The sequence below is a fragment of the Pecten maximus genome, chromosome 1 (assembly GCF_902652985.1).
Source record: "Pecten maximus chromosome 1, xPecMax1.1, whole genome shotgun sequence".
Taxonomy (NCBI): Eukaryota; Metazoa; Mollusca; class Bivalvia; order Pectinida; family Pectinidae; genus Pecten; species Pecten maximus.
Window position 1 is genome coordinate 8,489,663 of NC_047015.1, and position 20,662 is coordinate 8,510,324.

The 20,662-nt window shown below is 33.9% G+C and overlaps 1 protein-coding gene across 2 annotated transcripts in view; it reads left to right on the plus strand.

Annotated features, from left to right (window-relative positions):
• Positions 1 to 108: 108 nt before the first annotated feature.
• LOC117323933 (vacuolar fusion protein CCZ1 homolog) overlaps positions 109 to 20,662 on the plus strand; it is a 35,948-nt gene continuing 15,394 nt past the window's right edge. Inside the window, exons 1-3 of one of the 2 annotated variants that reach the window (XM_033879481.1) lie at positions 109 to 126; positions 18,077 to 18,387; positions 18,909 to 19,006. In XM_033879481.1, the coding sequence (XP_033735372.1) occupies positions 18,313 to 18,387; positions 18,909 to 19,006 (173 nt within the window). In that variant the 5' untranslated portion in view covers positions 109 to 126; positions 18,077 to 18,312. Of the gene's footprint in view, positions 127 to 15,561; positions 15,583 to 18,076; positions 18,388 to 18,908; positions 19,007 to 20,662 lie in introns of those variants that run through there. The other variant, XM_033879474.1, reaches the window with a different exon arrangement.

The window sequence follows — 20,662 nt, forward strand, 5'->3', positions numbered from 1 at the left end:
TGTGAAGTGTGAATCTGGTGATATCTCGTATACTACAAGGTCAGATCAGTCTCAAACGGATAACATATATGAGTAAAGTGGTTAGTGGCCACGTGCGGTAATACTATGCCAGAGTTCTTGATCAAGGTAAGTCTAACTAAATTGAAAAGCAGCAATATTCCATATTTAGCAAGTCCGAGAATTCGGGAATTATGACAATTTATAGTAAATCCATATTATACCTGTTGTAAGATATAATATGTGACATAATTTCTGACAGGACTAATTTCTATGAAATTGTATAAAGTCTATTTATATCAAAAATGTATCTTTATTGTAGCTTAAAATTACCTTTTCAACAATGGGCAGCATTGGAAAGCACATAACTTCTATAAAGTGAAGATAATTCCCAAGTTCAGATAATTAGAACATTGGACAGTAATTAGAACATTGGACAGTGATTAGAACATTGGACAGTAATTAGAACATTGGACAGTAATTAGAACATTGGACAGTAATTAGAACATAAGGGAATATGAGACTCAAAACGCTTCTCTTAATCAACCTATTTCATGTAGAGATATTTTGATTCTTATTTCAGATACGAAAAGAAACAAAAGAAAAAGTAGATGTTTAAGACATTAAATTTCTCAGATGAGCCCACAGATTATGAAATATTTGTATCGTCATATTTTTTGTGTGCGAATTGTTCAGATTTATAATATACAACCAGTTCCTTTTTAAAACAATCAAGTAAGGTAATGTGTTCTTCATCTTTTGCTTATATATATGAAGTTTTGCCAGCAAGGTCATAATGCTAATTTCATTATTTGGATTTCCATTTATAACATTTATATCGGTTAAGTGAATGTCTTTTCCAATTTTATTCTTTATCCACGCAATTAATTGATTCCAGAATTTTCTGACAATTTGGCAATCCTAAAAATGTGAATAATTGATTCTACATTTCTTTTGCAAAACGAAAAATTTGGTGAGTCAAGTATTTGTATTGTGTAGGTATGTATTTGTACCGTCATCTGTGTATAATTCTATATTGGAACCATCTAATTTTGGTGTCCGTAGATAATTTAAATAATCAAGTCATAAATAAAACTTATGTTTTTTTCAGACCATTGATTGAAGAAGATTGACTTGTGGCCAATTTTTCAATCATTGTTAAACCATAGAGCTTGGTAAAAAGTAGACTCTTCATTTGAAGGGAGAGTGGCAAAAGTATATAAGTTATTCAAAATTTCACTCCAGAACAAATTCTTCATTGTTTTCGCTTTCTTCCTATAGAACCCTGATCCGTATGTTATTAGTAAATGCTTTGTTTATTTAAGAATTTTGTCAAATGTGAACGTCCATAAATTATCATCTTTTAGTAATCTCTGAATCCAGGAATTTTTCATTGACTTGACGAAGGTATCAACTTGAACCATTATGAGGCCGCCTTCGTTGTAGCTTATGACCAGTTGGTTTCTAGATATGTTATCTTCCTTACCACTCCATACAAAGTTAAACATTTTTTTATAGCTCTTTCAATACTTCATTATTTGGGTTTGGGAGGTTAATAAAAATGTGTGTTAGCTTAGATAATAGAATGGTTTTAAAGACCGTATTTTTCCCCCAATGGGACTAAGGATTCTCTTTGACCAGGAGTGGATTAAAGATTTGATTTATCCCATCTTATCGTTAAAATTGTGATCTGTGATATCTGAAAGACAAGTACTAAATTTTATTCTTAAAAAGTAGAAGGTTCTTTAGACCAGCATATATTTACATCAGTACAAATTCTGCCATCATTATTTTTCTTACTTCCTATCCAAATGCAAAAGAGTTATCTGCAATCTCAACTGTCTTCATAGGATCTATATTTTATTACTGCAGTTGTCCCACTACATCCAGCATCCGTTTAACGCAACCTTGATAATTTTATTAATAGCTGGGGATATCCAACCAAACCCAGGACCCAATTCTGAAAGTTCGGTCTCCAGTGTCCTTAGTTTGCTCCATCTAAACATTCGTAGTTTGCGTAACAAGGTTCAATATTTGAGTTCTTTGATAGACGACATTGATATAGTATGTATAACTGAGACCCATCTCGACAACTCTATCCCCAACTCTGCAATACAAATCGATGGTTTTTCGGAACCCTTTCGCAAAGATCGTAACATGTTTGGGGGAGGTGTTGCCCTATACTTTTCTGAAACACTTGTAGCTAAACGGAGAATTGATCTCGAATATGGTCATGATGAAATGATATGGTCTCAAATCAAATTACGTAATTCTTTGTATCTAATCTGTAACGTATACAGGCCACCCTCTTATAGTGGCGCTGGTTTGTGGCATCATTTAAGACATTCCATTGAAACAGCACTCGAAGAAACGCCCAATCTATTAATTACAGGTGATTTAAATATTGACTTTCTTAAACCCATCAGAGGTGATCTATGTGATATTTTGTCCAATTATAATTTAACCAATGTCATTACCGAACCCACTAGACAAACCGATACCTCCTCAACCCTTCTTGACCCTATCATTGTAAGTGATACTGTAAATGTAATTTTTTCCGATGTTATTGACATTGAGCGAACTATAAGTGACCATGATGCCGTTTTCGCAATTATAAATATTCCTGTTAAAATCAAACATTATTTTAAAAGAAAAGTGTGGCTGTATGATCAAACTGATATTAATAAGTTAAAAGGAATGATAAACAGTATTCCCTGGATTGACACTTTTACCAATCTTTCAAATGTTAATGAAATGTGTAATTTCTTTACTGAAAAATTCCATTATGCTATTGATAAATGTATACCATCCAAAGAAATACTAGTACGCGACAGTGATAAACCGTGGATGAATGGAATGGTTAGACGTAATATAAGGAAAAGAGACAGACTTAAAAAAATAATGTTTAATAATAATTCAGAGTCCAATAAAAATAAATACAAACATATGAGGAATAAAGTAAATAATATGATAAAGAGGGCTAAAGAAATATTTTATGAAAACATTAACACAGTTATAGACAATAGTAATAACAACCCAAAAGTGTATTGGAAACTTCTGGGAAACCTTATCAGAGGTAAAAAAAAACACAGATATATCTCCCCTACTTGATAGTACTACAAATGAAATTATATATGACAACAATAGGAAATGTGAACTGTTGAACAATTATTTTAGCTCTGTGTGTACTCAGTCAGAAAATGTCATAGATAAAGAATTACCCTTTTTTGAAAAGAGGACAGATTCTATTTTATCAGCAATACATATAGTTTCCAGTGAAGTTGAAGACATTATAAAAATACTAGATGTTAAAAAAGCGTCAGGTCCTGACGGTATTAGCCACAGAATGCTACAATTACTCTCAAGTGAAATTTCTATACCACTTTCTTTTATATTCAATTATTCTTTGTCATCTTGTATATTTCCTGAGAGCTGGAAAATTGCTCATGTCATGCCTATATTTAAGGCCAATGATGCAAGCATTGTCTCCAATTACAGACCTATCTCGCTGCTAAGTTGTATTGGTAAACTTTTTGAGCGTGTAGTATATAAGCATATCTACAATTTTTTAATCGAAAACGACCTTATTTATAAGTATCAGTCTGGATTCCTACCAAATCACTCCACAACACATCAACTTATTGAAATATATCATTCAGTCATTTCTTCCTTAGAAAATTATGAACATTCTATCTTAATTTTTTGTGATTTTTCTAAGGCATTTGACCGCGTGTGGCACAAAGGCCTCTTGCATAAACTCGACAATTATGGTATCTCTGGACCTCTTCTTCGTTGGGTGGCTAGTTATCTTTCAAAAAGAAAACAAGCTGTATTTATCAATGATTCACTTTCCTCTCTTAAGCCTATAAATGCTGCTGTCCCCCAAGGGTCAGTTCTTGGTCCACTTTTCTTTCTACTATACATAAATGATATTTCCTGTAATCTTTCATCTCTATCTAGGCTTTTCGCTGACGATACTTCTCTATCCTACGCGTCATATGACCTCAACCTTATTGAGACGGAGGCTAAACGGGACTTATTAAAACTTGAAATTTGGTCCAATGAATGGCTTATGTCCTTTAATCCTAATAAAACCGAGGCCCTCGTAATATCAACTAGACAACTTCCTTTTGTTCCGTCCTTTACATTCGACAATACCCCGATTAAAATAACAAACCACCATAAACACCTAGGAGTCATTCTTTCTGATGATTGTAAGTGGAACGTACATGTAGAATCTATAGTCAATAAAGTAACTAAATATATAGCCACCCTCCGTAAATTAAAACTTATCTTAAACAGAAACACATTAGAAAAAATGTACCTTACCTATATACGACCATTACTTGAATATGCATGTGAAGTATGGGACAACTGCGGTACAACAAACTCATTGTTATTAGAAAAGATAAATCTAGAGGCCGCAAGAATAGTCACAGGGCTGCCCATATTCACAAAAAAAGAGTTCTTATATCTGGAAACCGGTTGGTTACCACTTTCGAAGAGAAGAGATGCTCGGAAACTTTCCTTATTCTATTCTATAGTAAATAATCTGGCACCTACTTTTCTTATCGACCTACTACCAATGTATATTGGCAACATAGCTCCTTATAATTTACGAAATGCAGATTTATTTAGGGAACAACACTTTCGTCTACAACTATCAAAAAACTCCTTCTTTCCTTCTACTTCAAAACTTTGGAATGACTTACATAACACTATCAGAAACTCGCCTACTTTAAGTTCCTTCAAATCTAATCTAAAAAAATCTATGACAGTAAACAATATATATGACAAGCATTTTATCAGTTATGGTCCTCGAAAACTAAATATTCTACACAACAGAATAAGAAATCGAGCAAGTGCACTAAGCTATGATCTTTTTAGAGCCAATCTCGTTGATTCACCTGCTTGTCAATGTGGACATCCCTGTGAAGATTCCCATCATTTTTTTCCTTAACTGTCCCCTGTACAACAACTTAAGAGGAACTCTTATTGCTGATTTAACCTGGTACGGTCCTGTTAATGTAAATATACTTTGCAATGGTGACACGAATATCTCCTCAACTGACAATATAAAAATCGCCAAAGTTGTGCAAAACTTCTTGAGTAGGTCGGGAAGATTCGACTAATCATCACTTCCTATCCCCCCCCCCCCCCCCCCCTTCTTTTCATACTATTTTCCTATAATAAAAAAAACTTTATCCAAAATGCTCCATTTATCCATATAATATAAAAATGTTTTTTCTTCTAATCGATTAAGTATATTTGAATTCATTCCAAACATTTATATGTCATGATCTTTTCCGATGCAGTCATTTAACTTTAAATGTACCTATCTCCTTCTCCTTCCTGCCCTCTCTCTCTCTCTCTCTCTCTCTCTCTCTCTCTCTCTCTCTCTCTCTCTCTCATTATATTTTCGTTTCTTTATCGAATTTCTGAATATTTGTATATGCCATCATGTGACTATGTTATTGTTAATTATTTTGTTATTATTATGGGAGAAGTCGTCTATAAGTTGGAAAAACTTGCTGACTAATCCCTTTGTCATTATTATATGTCAATATAATATGTTTAAACTAATCCAAATGCAATTTGTTATTCCAATATTTGGTTTAAATCCGGAGTATTTTGCATATCGGTTAAAAGGTCTCGAGTTTTCTGATCCATTCAGGATTAAACCAGTATCATCTGGATATTGGGATAACTTGATTTCCTTCTCACCTTAAAGCCAGTAATTTCATTATCCTTTCTTATCAATATTCCTGAAATTTCAACAAACATAAAAAACAAGATATGGGTAGATCGGATCACCTTGCTGGCATCCTCTTCCAATTTTAAAAAATTCTTAAAATAACCGTGTTGTGTTATACAAAGAAAGGCATTTTTGAATAAAGTCCGAATAAAATTTCTAAAGGCATTTCCAAAATTTAAAAAATGATAACACTTTTGAGAGAAATACCCATGTTACAGAATCGAAAGCCTTTCGAAGTCAATAAGTAAAATAGACCCGTTCTCTTGTTCTCTTTCGAGTATTGCATAATGTCGTACAACTGATATTCTCACCAATAAATCCGCCTTTTAAGAACCCTCTTTGATTTTCATGAATATGATCTAGAACTGATTTAAGACGTTGGGCTAAAAGATCTGATACTTTTTTGAATGACACATTGAGAAGAGAAATCGGTCTCCATTTTTTAAGTATTCTCTAGGTTTGATACCTTTCGGTAATATTGACACAACACCTTGCTTTTTCGTCAATGACAATTCGCCTTTTTCAAGACCAGAAATTAACGATTTGAAGGGATAACTTTTTAAATCTGAACAAATGAATTTACAGAATTCAACTGGTTTATGCACGTTCAGGGCAAGAATTTTTCCCGTTTTAAAGATTTTTCACAGAATGTGTAAGCTCTTCCATGGTAATTAACTCATCTAGTTGTGCTTTATTGATTTCATCAACTTTAGATATATCATGGAATGCTAACAAATTATCTAAGTTAACATTATCTATTTCACATTCCCTCTCAGAAGATAATTTAGAGTAGAAAAGCTTTATTTCATTCAGGGTGGCTTCTTGATTATGTAGATGAGAACTGTCATTAAGAATAAGCTTAGTAACATTTTTGTTAACATAGTTTCGTTTCTCAAGACTGCAGAAATATTTTGTAAGCTTTCACATTTCTACCCATGAAGACCTTGTCCTTGTCAAAAGACCATTCATGTGATTTGCACGCAATTCTTCAAATTCTGATTTCTGGTTTTCGTTACCTATAAGGATTTCCTCCATCAATTAATGTGTTTTTATAGTTTGTCGAATCTTTCCCTATGTTTCATGTTTTCATGGGTTTTTTTTCATAATAAGGCATGGTCATTGACCTAATATTTAGAAGGGTCATTAAAAAAATAAATATATATATTGATACGCTGATACGCGTGTAGTTCCTTTTACTTTTAACACTTTCTTTCAATAGACAGTTATTAGATTTCCAAAAGCTACGACCTCGCTTAAAACTTGAAACAGTCATAGACTCGCGTATTTTTGGTTTGACAATTTTTCAGACTTTTTACTCTATAATTACATAACGTATCTCTCCAGTATAGAAATCATAAAATATTTGATTTGTTCAATGGTAGATCTCTTAGATTAGGTGTGTGATAATTCATCTTAAAGGTATCTCAGAAAATATGATGATATCTCATATAACTCAATTAAGATTCGGATCACCATAGTTACATATGAATAAAGGACTCATGACTTACTATACAATCATGTCAAACAGGAATAAAAGCATATGTAGATATTCAGATTTTTTTTAGATATTTCTATTGCATTCAACTTTTTGTAATAGTAGTTGCACAAGACGCATAAAGTTATACATTTTCATAAAATGGTTCATGGTATGGTTCCCCCTTCCTTTTCAAGACATCCTCCCAAATAGAAAGTCCGATGTACATACTCATGCTACTAGAGACGGAGAAAATGTTCGTCCTCTTCTTTGTCATACTTGCGAGACTAAGAAAGGAATGTATCTCCCTAAATAGCCTCCTTTACTCGAAAGGCTTAGTTGATAGTCCTCTCTGTTCATGCGGACTATCGAATGAAACTAATTTTCACTATCTTTTGCAATGGAGTGTAGTGTAGGACAAAAGGCCATATATGTTGCATACTTCAATTAACGAATACAAAAACATGGTGTAGATTTCATAGTTTTTAATTTGTTATTATTCATTAATATCACACACAGCCATATAACAACACATGATATCAAACTGCATAATGAGAAATATTTCATGTACTAAACAGTTCACGCACTTCACGAATAGCATAACATAGCTGGGCATAGTCTGCAAGCAATGTGGCTACAACACATTAAGGTTCATTCACTTAATATCTGAAAAGTCTTTGGTACCACGATTCATGCATAACACACTAGTCGGAGTATAACACAATAATGTTTAAGTGCGCCCTTTACACCGTATACAGTGTCCAACACCAAGAAGGAAATCCTCAACGTTTCTCCTACCGGAAGCAATGTCCGAACATCGGTGGCGTTCTTCGCATACGTACTGGTGGGAGAACATCTCCTGGCTGTGCTGGTGGAGGCTGGACACGTCGATACGTTCCCGAAACGTATGTGTTGTCGAAGTAGTCCACTAACTCTTCTAGTCCTGCTGGAGTGTTGGCTTTCAGATAATCCATACCACTGGACACTTCTAGAACTGGTAACAATGCAAGTCCATCCAACATGCCACAAAACAGCCTAACTCTCTCATCAGTCTTGTACAAATCTGTAAGTCCCGGTTCCTGTACCTTGCGCCACGTGTTCTGTGTAAGATGGTAGAAGCATCCTCGGGAGTCCACATGTTGTCCAAATGTAGCCCTCAATGCACTGAATACAGCTTGTTCAAAGTCTGTGATAACCGTGGTTGGATCTGGAGCATATCCAAGTTCGTTGCACTTATCCAAAATACCCGAAAACATCTCTTCATAGATACTCTGTGTCTTGCAGGATAGGAAGGCATACACACATGTAACAGCTGAAGTACCTAATGGAGCACGGATCACATACAACTGTTTGAAGATCTTAGGAGCTGAAGAAAATGTCCCATCCATAAACCAAGTGTCTGAACGACAAAGGTGTTGCAGTCCTAGCTCTGACGCAAACACAACAGCACGACTATGTGACTCTGATCCACTATTATGAATGAGGAATTGTTCGTCATCATCAGTTCCTGTTGTCGTCCATTCGCCATCAATGATGAATTCCCGAAGGGTAGCTGGCTCCTTGGGAAGAGTACCACGTTTCTGTCTACGAATGGCCCTCTTAACACTCTCTATTTTCCCCATGGCAATACGAACTTCCACTGGACATTGCTGTAAGGCATCTGCAACAATCTGTCCTGGTCGTCCTCGATTTAATACAACATTGTCTTTCATAGCTATACGTATCTTTGTCGCTTTTACGCTATTGATGTCATTCTCATGGCTGTGATCAGTTGACGAAACTATTCTTTGCATCTGTAGATCTGTTACAATGGCACCTTTACATGACTGAGCTCGTCTCTGAGAACATTCCCATCGTACTGTAGTTTTGTTTGTACCTTTCTTGGTAAACATATAACCATCTACACATAGTTTCACTCCACCTTTGGCAGTACGTATGATCTTCATGATGAACAAATTGTTACTGATTACACATAATTTCTGACCTCCTAATATACTGCAAATATTGATAATCAAAGAAATGCCTACAAAAGCAATAAACATTTGATCCCTATTTGCAGTGTCTCAAATTATAACATAATAAGTACCTAACCAAACATGTTGCTCTGTGTTGTAATTTTAATTTTAGGAATGATTAAAATCAAAGAAACCTGGCACGTCCTTAAATGACCCTGGCTGTTAATAGGACGTTAAACAAAAAACAAACCAAACAAACCAAGTACCTAACCAAACATGTTGCTCTGTGTTGTAATTTTAATTTTAGGAATGATTAAAATCAAAGAAACAATATAAAAACAATTTATATCTGTGCAAACATAGACATTTCACTGTTGATACACATGAAGCCATTAATGATATATTTCCTTCGAGGAGAATACAACATCAATGAAAAACCTACCAAACACCTGTGTAACAGCTTATTGTTTATGTAACAGTAAAATCAATGAAAAACCTACCAAACACCTGTGTAACAGCTTATTGTTTATGTAACAGTTCAAGTAGTTGTTTTTCGAACTGGTTGTTTACATTGCAGAAGCCACTGGTGACTGAAGTCACTTACATATATATGTAGCACTTAATATAACCACTGCTAAAACATATATTGTAATTTTTAAAAAAATGAATAAATAAAAACATAAAAAAAAAAAAAAAAAAAATATTTTTTATGAATGGGCTTTTGTCCACTTTTTGATTAGTGTGAATGGGGCTTTTGTCCTAGGGGCTAATGTCCGGGGGGGCTTTTGTCCGTACCTCTTTGCAATGCCCACTATACGTTAATCTCATCAGTATCACTTAACTAAAGGATGTTACTAGTCGGAGATGAAAACCTCTCTTTCGAAGAAAATAAGGAACTGTTCACATGTATTCAAAAGTTTATAATTGATACTAAACGCTTTTTATTTCATATATAATGTGTTTGTTACTTTCATCACTTTGGAAATTACTACCTCAGTTAACGAATCATTTTGTACCCTGTATTTTTTCTCTCTAAATGGAAATAATTATAATCATGAAAGATTTGATGTTGTTAATAGTCAAGCTGGCAAGCTCACTGCGCTTTCACCTTTCCCCTCTTCCCTGCACACCCTCCCTTCTAGTAGATAATAATAAGGTTTATGTATGATTACATCCCTGTTTCTCTCTCAGATTTCGTTTATTCAAATTGAAGGAGTTGGACTATATAAGCTTTCAAGCTTGTTTCCATATCATGTTTCTTGATACAAAGATGTTGTCATATGCTCTACCAAAAGAAACGAAATAAAGTTTACATTAATTGCACAAGGAAATATGTTCCAGTGAAAAATAAAAGTGACTCGAGCTCAGTAGATCTATTCTTACCTGGTATAATTAACCATAATCTGTCATTCAACCCGAGATTTCGACCTGATATATTGCATGTACAGATGATTCATAACTGCTTTAAGTTATAAAGACAGTCATAGAAAATCCTGGGTATGGCACAGAGGGAAAATGGGGGTCTATGTATAGGAAAGCTCCCCTTTGGAAAATCATCTTATTTTGCTTTTATATTTGAATTATCAAAAACAATTGTATCGTTGGATACTTGATCAAACTTTAACATTTTGTTAAATTTTGTGTCGTATTGATTTAATTTGTGTTTGTTTTCAGATTTAGTGTAAATTGGCATTTAAATTGGCATTATTACGGAATCTTAAATTCATACTTTTTCACTGTATAGCAATATTAGTTAGACTTTGTATTTTTTCCCCTATTGATTAACTTTATGTTTTTCAGATTTGTATAAATAGTTAAGTTAATTTTTTTTTTTATTTATATCTGATACTGTCATTATCAATAGCAAAATATATAATTAGGCATAGTGCTTTAAAAATTTGATTATTTATTTATTTTATATAGAGTGTATATTGATTGATTTAATATTGTCATTTCAATATTACTAGTAAAATATTCCATATGATAGTGCTTTGAATTTAGACAACTATATCTGATTCATATACCTGAGCTGACCTTATTATTTTTTTACCTGAGTTGGTATTTCATATTGAAACAGACTATAACTAAACTTCAAAGAACTTCCTACATAAACACCTTCCTTTGTCTTTACCAGAGTTGGTGTTCGGGGAATGAGCCGACTGCACAGGTATATAGCCTCAGGAAATCTGTCAATACACTGGCCAATTAGTGTAAGTTACACAGGCATGTTAATCATCTCCCCAGGTGTGAGAAATTCATCTTCAAATATTGCAGAAATAACTCGGACAACTGTGAATGTGTTAGGTGGCTGAAAGAATGGCATGGAGTAATATTTATTTGAGTTAAATGGTTATAATCTCATTGCCCAGTAAATTCATACAGGAATTGAATCAGAAGCTTAGTCTACCATATAATTTTCATAATCTTACTGATCACTAAGTTAAAGCAATAATAATGACATCACATTTGTATATTTATTGATGTAACTGAAGACTACCTGATAAATGGTCATATTCTTTTTACTTTGCCCTCACACAATGTATTAACCCTGGATTATATACTAAATCAATTATTATTTTGAATTCTTATTTTTGTATCATACATTGTAATGTGGAATTTGCTCAAGATAATAAGATGGTGGGATTATAAAACGTCATCACAGTAACTACTTAGGCATCGTATGAATGTATGTAAGAAAGTTGCATTTAATTTTCATCATAAAAATAATAATAATGGGTCCGAAGCTGTTATTTTGCTGTGATATATGTCAGTATAAAAACTTCAAATTGGCATTTTTTACTATTTCGTTTCCAATGTAGTGAAAGTTAAGTGAACAACATATTTAAAAATATTTGTAGTTGTGTTCCTTCACAAATATATTACATCCTCTCGTTATTCAAAGAATTTGCACAGTTTGTCCCATCCCTCAGGCCTATATAAATTAGATCCCCATATCCTAGTGATGTTCCATGTCAAGTTTGGTCAAAACAGGCCCAGTAGTTTTTGAAGATTGAAATGAAAAATGTTTACAGGCTGCAGTCTATATAAAAATATATGGGAGTTCGTTCTATAAAAGTTTTACATTAATTTCATAAACAACATTTGTCATTACTTCCAGACAATATACATGTGAAATTGACATGTCTAGTATTTTAAATGATAGGGTATTCATTACTTGTTTAGAATTTGTTTGAATTATTGTTACAGTGTATATGGAATAGCAAGAATAATTTATCTAGTAGAAAGAGTTTTATAACATTTAAAAAAAGAAGAAGAAGATTTTACAATAATAATCAAATATATTTACTATAAAGAGTCTGACAGACCCCTTTAAAACATTAAAAACAGACAAACAAAACAAAAAACAAACACACAAAACAGACTGGTGCTTTTTGCAGTAGGATTGCATATGAAAGAGTTACCTCCCTTAAAGCCCTTTTCCTTTTGTATTTATCGATTCACACATAAAAGACTACTTTATGCACAGGAGGTTATGCGAGTGAATTCTAACAGTATTTGAATATATTTTTGTGTATTTGAGTGGTTTTGAGTATATTTGAGTGGATTTGAGTAAATTCTCGAATCTGTACTGTGGTAGTTTTGTAATTCTAAGATAAATGTACGTCTGTTGGATGATAAGGTCGCAATGTTAACTCACACTTATATACACGGATTCTACAGATTTGGTGTCATTCATAACTTACTAATGGATTTACCCCGATTCGTTCTTAGTCAGAAATGATGTGGACATCCTGGTTGACAACCAAGACTACATGAAAACTGGCATCCCGTTGTCGCCTATCAACTTTCTTAATCAGCAACTACCTTGGGGTTTACCAGTTTCTTTATCTTATATCAAAAAGATAACTATCATTCTTCGGATATCGACGCTAGTTCTTACACGGAAAATAATATTTTCAATGGGGTAAACTTATGAATTCGTTCGTCTAAAAATCTATCTATATAAAGCGAATATGTACATCATAATCAACACTAAATTAATTTTACCTGCATATAAGCTCCTGCTCATAAATAAGGCCCCAAAAAGGCTACGGCCGATCTACATATATATGTATACACGTGTTTTACACATTCGAAATCATTGGCAGTCTGTCACGTGCAGACAATTCGTCAGAAAAACTTTCTATTCGAAAATGAAGTTTTACTAATGTCCCTGTCATAAACTTTCTCCGAACATTAAATTATGCGAATGTCCCTGTCATAAACTTTCTTCGAATGTCGAGTTATGCGAATGTCCCTGTCCTAAACTTTCTCCGGACATCAAATTATGCGAATCCCTGGCCTAAATTTTCTCCGAGCATCAAATGATGCAAATATCCCTGTCCTGATCGTCCAGATTCTCTCTCAAACTCTCACTTTAAAGTTTCCATGTTTAAAACCGATTGGATGATATGAAAATCTGAGAATGATCTACGATGGAATGGCCCAACTGTATTGAAAAACTTCTGGATGATGTCTCGGTTATCAGTACATGTCTATAACCATGATAAACCAGGTCCCTGGATAAACTGACTTTATTTTTTTTATGTTTCTGGTAGCAACAAAATATTCTTTTTATATTAGAATAGAAATAAGCAAACTGATGATGTGGGACAAACAGCACGACACCTAATCTGTTAGTTACGTGACTCCGCCTATTGATAGATTTCGTCACCTGTCATCATCTTCCATTGAACACAAGTAGGCGGAGACTCGGGTTAGTTGACAGCTAGACAGGCGCCAAAGTTTTATAAATTAATCCAATTAGACTATACACCGCAGGTGGGCGGAGTCACGGATAGATGATCTTTCATGTCAGAGATTGTCACTTGTCTCAATGATTGTTATATTCAATATTAATGCATTTATTGATCACTTCGAAATTATATGTATGTATTCATGGTCATGATGAAATAATAAGCTTTTACAGAGACCTATATTAATATGTAGTATATAGGTCTCTGGCTTTTATAAGTATTTTATTTCAGGTTTCAGATTTGAAATTCTGTAATTAACATATTAGATACGTGTACATAGCAGAGACGTATATACTGACATACAAGTCTCTGTACATAGGAAACACAGAGAATGTCTTTATTCCTCCCTATCAAAAATGGTATAGATCTAATGTTCTTTGTGTTATCATGCCAGAAAGTGTAGTGGAAATCCGTAATATTTTAAATTCCCATCATCTGAGACAACCTATTTTTCGGTTAGAAAATATCCGTAATTCCTTCTTTCCGTTGTCCACCAAGCTGTGGAATGATCCAGATAATACTATAAAGAATTCGTCTACTTAGAAGTTCACTAAAAGAAATATACCTAGGAAATGTCCAATATAAATGAATCTTGGTGTGTGGATCCCGCATGTTAAATATAAAAATACTCCATAGCCGTTTGAAGCCGTTCGTATGACCCTTATAGGCCCTTAGTTGTTTTCTATTTACAATTAACATTGTTATAACCTTTCCGCAAAAATCAAACCTCTGACTTTCTCCTATTTGGCGAACCAGAATACAGCAATGCAGATATTACAATTTATGTATGTATTTCAATTGTTAAATAAGTCCGTAGCCGATTTCACTAGATTTTTATCAGATTAAGCAACGGAGTTTTTACGTAAGAATCAGTTCTGTGATAATGCTTTATATTCTTTTTGATTTGCAGGAGATTAATAATTGATTGATATATTCATAATATTTTAAGTCGTTAATTGTACTAGAGTACTAAAAACAGCATATGTAGGTCTCTGATTTTACCTGATATAGGTCTCATCTAACGACTGTCCAGCTCAGGGCTCCCCTGGTCACGCATTAAGACTATTTATTTTGGAATATACAGATGTATATAATTTTCGTATTCATTTTAGAATATAAAGTTTCCTATATTATCTCACGTTTTTATTACTGGGTAACTGAAGTCATTTGTGTTTCCATGTTATATAAATATTATATATATATATATAATTTTCATTAAAAGGACGTCAATTTCACTTGAATTATTTTTGTAAGATGGGTACGAGTTCGCTAATTTCTTTGGGTACGAGTCCGCCACTTTTAGTTTTAGCAGCGCCACTTTTAATTTTAGCAGAGACGTATATTTAGGTACGACTCTGCCAACGTTGGGTACGAGTTTGTTTGGGTACGGGTTGGAAAGGGTACGAGTTAGCCATAACAGTATATATATGCGTTATGACCGAATTTATGATTACTGAGAATATCTAATGAAGCATGATTCCATGCCAATGACATCTGGTTTCCAGCAATCAGGCGCGCGCGGGAACCTTTACGGAAAATGCCGATTAATATTGCTAGATGCCCGTTTGGTCGAATCCGGAATTTGCTCTGTTATTAGTATGAACAAAATAAAAGAGTTCGTTTCCGGTTTCTGGATGGTGGGAGGTGAGGTGATTTGTAATATAAAACGGTAGAAATGTCACATTTTATACCATTCATCTCTATATTTGTTCAAACAGTTGTATCATACTGTACATGTTAGAGTCGTAAGATCGTTAGGAGGTCGGTTTGCTCTGTATTTATCTGTGACCAAAGTGCTGAAGTGACTGCGAGACTCCGGGTTTTGACAGCTCATCAGCCGGTTTGATCAACAGCTGATGAGACCGTCCGATGAGACAGACGAGTACGGACATACCATAAAAGTGTATTTATTTGATAAGTGATAATTATCTTTGCAGTTCATAGTAGAGGTGGCAATTGAATATCAGGCTGTATCTTGATTAAATCGCTCAAAATGTATTTATGTAGTGGACCGGTAGCATAAAAAAGTCAGACGTTTGGCTAAAATACAGTCTAGCTTTGTTCAAGTTCAGGTCAGTCTTCCATGAAGTTCTTTTTTGTAGAATGTGCCTCTTCACTTGCTTTTGATATTTATTTATTGGTTTCACTGTTTTATCAGAGTTTAAAATCACAATAGACAATTGATCAAATGATCATGGGAAGAGGAGTCCATGAAGTCACTGATAATTACAAAGTGTATCCCCTATATTACATGTCACTGGAACTTTACGGGTTGTTATATGGTAGATTGGATTTACCATAGAGAGGTGGTGTGTCGTGTATCAAAAGTAGGTTACTCTGACCTCAATCTAATTAAAATATAGATGCTCATTCTCACTACCTTACATGAACATCTAGCTAACGACATCACATAAGGGTCACATCAGGATGACCTTTGATATCTCTGTAACAGAGCGCAGCATTAATTACATTTAAATCACTGCCTCTGCTAGGGATCAGACCCGGGACCTCTGGCTTACTAGTCCTACACTCAACCAATCGAGCTAAAAAGAAGATCTCCCTAGCCAAGCAGTATATTGCAGCTAGTATTTACCAGGGTTACATACTCCCCCTCCAGTAAAGAACTTGTCCTCAAGTTTCCAGGGGTAACAAGCGATGCTTTCGCAAGCAGCGATGAGTATCATTCCTGAGTTCCTACATGGGCGCCAATGTTACAGAGCGTAGCATTAATTACATTTAAATCACTGCCTCCGCTAGGGATCGAACCCGGGACCTCTGGCTTACTAGTCTTACGCTCAACCGATCAAGCTAAAGAGAAGATCTCCCTAGCCGAGCGATATATTGCAGCTAGTATTTACCAGGGTTACATCTCAATATTTCACTTTCAGGTCGATTTACCAATTTTTGCGATGCCATTGATATCTCGCCCATTTGTCACATCATGCACCTGAAGCTAATCATTTTGGTATAGCATGTATACAGCTCTGTATGCTTCATTGAACAAAATTACTTGAAACAAATTGACAGATTATGCAAGCTATGCATCCTAGTCATGCCATTTCGCACATACAAAATTCACTTCCAAGATTTTTTATGTAGCAATTTGACTGGTTAATCTAAAAGGTCATCCTGATGTGACCCCTTATGTGATGTCGTTAGATGTTCATGTAACGTAGTGAGAATGACCATCTAGATTTTAATTAGATTGCTCAGATCTATATTTTGACATTTGACCTACATCTTAAGAAAAATCTTGTCAGGGTCGTACCACCCTTTACATTTTGTCATAATTAAGTTCATCTTTCTTGGGGGCAAAAGTTCACTTGCATTGATATCACCTATTAAAATTAGTGATATCCCTGAATTTATTCACATTGATACCACCAAATGCCATTATTGAATCACCCATTGTGTAGAATTACTGTAAACCAATTTTATTTTGCTGCTACTAACTTTCGCAATTTCCACATCACAAGTTTGTGGTGATTAACTTTTGCTAATAAACAGCCTTGTACTTTCACTTTACACAAATCTAAAATTTAATGTGCTGAAGTCATTTACCTGTATACCTTCACATGTGTAGGTGTTTATCCCTTTGGAAATGTATAACTTAATAGAACTCACAAACAAGTAAATAAATAATAGGACCAGACTTTATCGGTGATATTCAGTATGTGTTGAGTGTTATCAGAGTTGTCATTCGATAAACAAGATGGTCGTGCATTGGCAAGAATAGCAAGACAATGAATACTGACAATGAAAACTAATTATAATTATTTATAGAACTCTGTTTTTATTATCTCTGTGATATTTGTTTGTTATAGTTAAAATAGATCTAAGATTACTATATGAACTCAAGGGTGTCCTATGTAATACTTGAACTAGTCTAGCCAGTATACAATGTACCTTGTATAAAGTGAATAATCCCTATCTGATTAGCTTCCACAAATTTGTTGATTGTGAATAAATGAATGTAATCCACAAAATGAAGTTGGTTTACAGTAGTTTCAATTTCTCTGTTCATTCTTTGCATATCATTTTACATTCAGTGGAAGACTGTAATTTGCCAAATTGTCTGTTATTTACACAAGGTGTCATATATTTATGCATTATAAATTAAATATATTCTTCTTCCCAGATGACCTGATGAAACTTATGCTGGCAGCAGGAAGTTAAAAGCCATGATGAGTTTTAGACAGACACACATTCTATTGAATCTGACAAGTGTACAATTTGGAAGCAGAGAAAGCATTATTTAATTAAAAGTTTTTCCTGATCTGAAATGTAGGTCATACAGCATGACCTGACGGATAATTAGTTCAGACTTATCAATCATCATTACTGGTGTTATAACCTGGAAGGATAGAAACAGAAATGGGGACAAAAGGAAATATAACACTATTGAACTTCTTTGTCTTTAATGCCTCGTATGGACCAAGAGAAGGCGAGGTATACTATATACATTTGTATGTCACATGTAAATTTACAATGTGTTGCATGTGTCTGTTGGGTCATTCTCAATACTTCAAGGGTTACGATAATAGTGTATGTGATTGTAACCCCTCGGATGTCAAGGATGACGTGTAGGGTATACATATTGATATTACACATAATCTGGTAATTCTATTTTTAGACATTTGACTGCATAGTCTCAATTCTTTTTAAATCCTCTTAGAATTATAAAAACAAAACAAAAAACTTTCCTGAAGCGTGCACTCTTTATGTTTTTCATACTGTTTATAAATATATGTTGTATTGCTAAATTGGTTTTAAAAACTGCTAATTATAAATAATATAAAAAGAATGCAGAGTATTTATCCTAATGATTTATTTTATGTACTCACTGTGCTATAGATGTTTTCCATTGGTGAGAACAGTTTTTGACTCAGAGCTTGATCTTATCATCACTTCAGAATCCTGTTGCCATATAGTACCTATGTTTCAATTTACATACTTTTTTTTTTTAACAGGAAGAAAAGAAGATCATGTTTTATCATCCAAAGTCAAATGACATTGATACAAGGATAAAACAAGTTGGCCTTTGTGAAGCAGTTGTCAAATTTACAGAGTGAGTACATTCTCTCCTCAATTAGAGTGACCTCCCCTGGCCCTCAATCCTGCGTGGATAGACGGTCCTCATTACCTCAGAGAATAGAAATGTCTCAAACTAAGATCAAATGCACCAGAACACTGGTAAAATCACTGTTATGTGGTCAGCACCAGAACACTGGTAAAATCACTGTTATGTGGTCAGCACCAGAACACTGGTAAAATCACTGTTATGCGGCCAGCTTTTACAGAATTGGTAATAAATTGAAAAATGTAATAGCATAATAATTGTGCATATGCATAATGGTTAATTGTCTATGGCTTACATTTCATGAATGATATATGTCCACATGTTTGTGATGATGAATTATGTCAGCCATATGGAACAAAAGTCTTTTTGTTTCTCACACAACACAAGTTTGTTGGCTCAACAGTTTTTGTTTTTTCAACAACAAAGTCCAGCTTTAACCAATATATATATAGAGAGGATATTGAATGGTTTCCCGTTTATTATAACATGTATTTCAAGAGTATGACATAATATCAATATTTTTATGGATACGAAGCACGAGTGAAAAATATTGAAATACATGTATTCTGTCATACGAGTGAAATATATGTTATATTTAACCAGAAACCATTCAATTTTCTTTGTATTGCATTTAATATACTGTACTTGAAAACATAACTAAAACTATCGAAAAATTATTAGTGTCAAAAAGTGCCAGAATCAGTAACATAATTCATGATGTCATCTCTTTGTGACGTTACTCCACGTCAACTTGATGGCACCATTTTAACAGGACTGATCAACGCAATTTAAGCGTTTTCTACTGTTATCAGAAAATCTGTGCATGAGTAGCTAACGCCAAGTGAGTATTTTGTCAAAAACTAGTCTGAATATTTCAGAAACACAGCATAATAACCAATTTATCTATCTTCGCTTTGATTGGAAAAATTGGCATGTTTCAATGAGGTGAATACAAAGGTTTGCACTGATTGGTCAAAAATGAAAAACTTATATTTTCACTTCGATCTTCAAAACTTATATTTTCACTGCAAAATCTTATATTTTCACTGCTCATCGCTGCAGTGAAATACAACTTTGATAAATTTCTATATTTCACTGACCAAAATGCAATAAATAGTGGAAATCTTAATATAGCCTTTATTTATGGAAATCATCCAGAATGTATGGTCAGTGACTCTGGAAATAAGGAATACTGGGAATCTGGACTTTAAAAGTTTTGTGTTTAGCTCAGTTTCTCAAAAAATGTTCATGTTATTTCAACCAAACTAGGAATTGGTTGCATTGTAGTGTGGACATCTAAGCACACCCTATTCATGTAGATTACATGAATTCTAATTTTCTGCAGTGTTTTGATGTTAAAAACCTTAGTTTTGAGCTGATAATAAAATCTTCATATTATTGCTTCTCCGATTGGTTTACAAATTAGTTGTAGCTCAAAGTGGCGCCTATTTTAGTGGCCATGGCACCTTAAATTCACAACTGGCAACCAGTTATTGACTTATAAGGCACCTGCATGGCCCCTAAAAAATTTTGCAATAAATTTGCGATTTTGTTCATCTTTCAAAGGATTCAGTCAATGCTGAAATAATGTTCACAATCAAAAAGCTTACAGAGAGATCTTATACTGAACTAAAGAATTAAAAG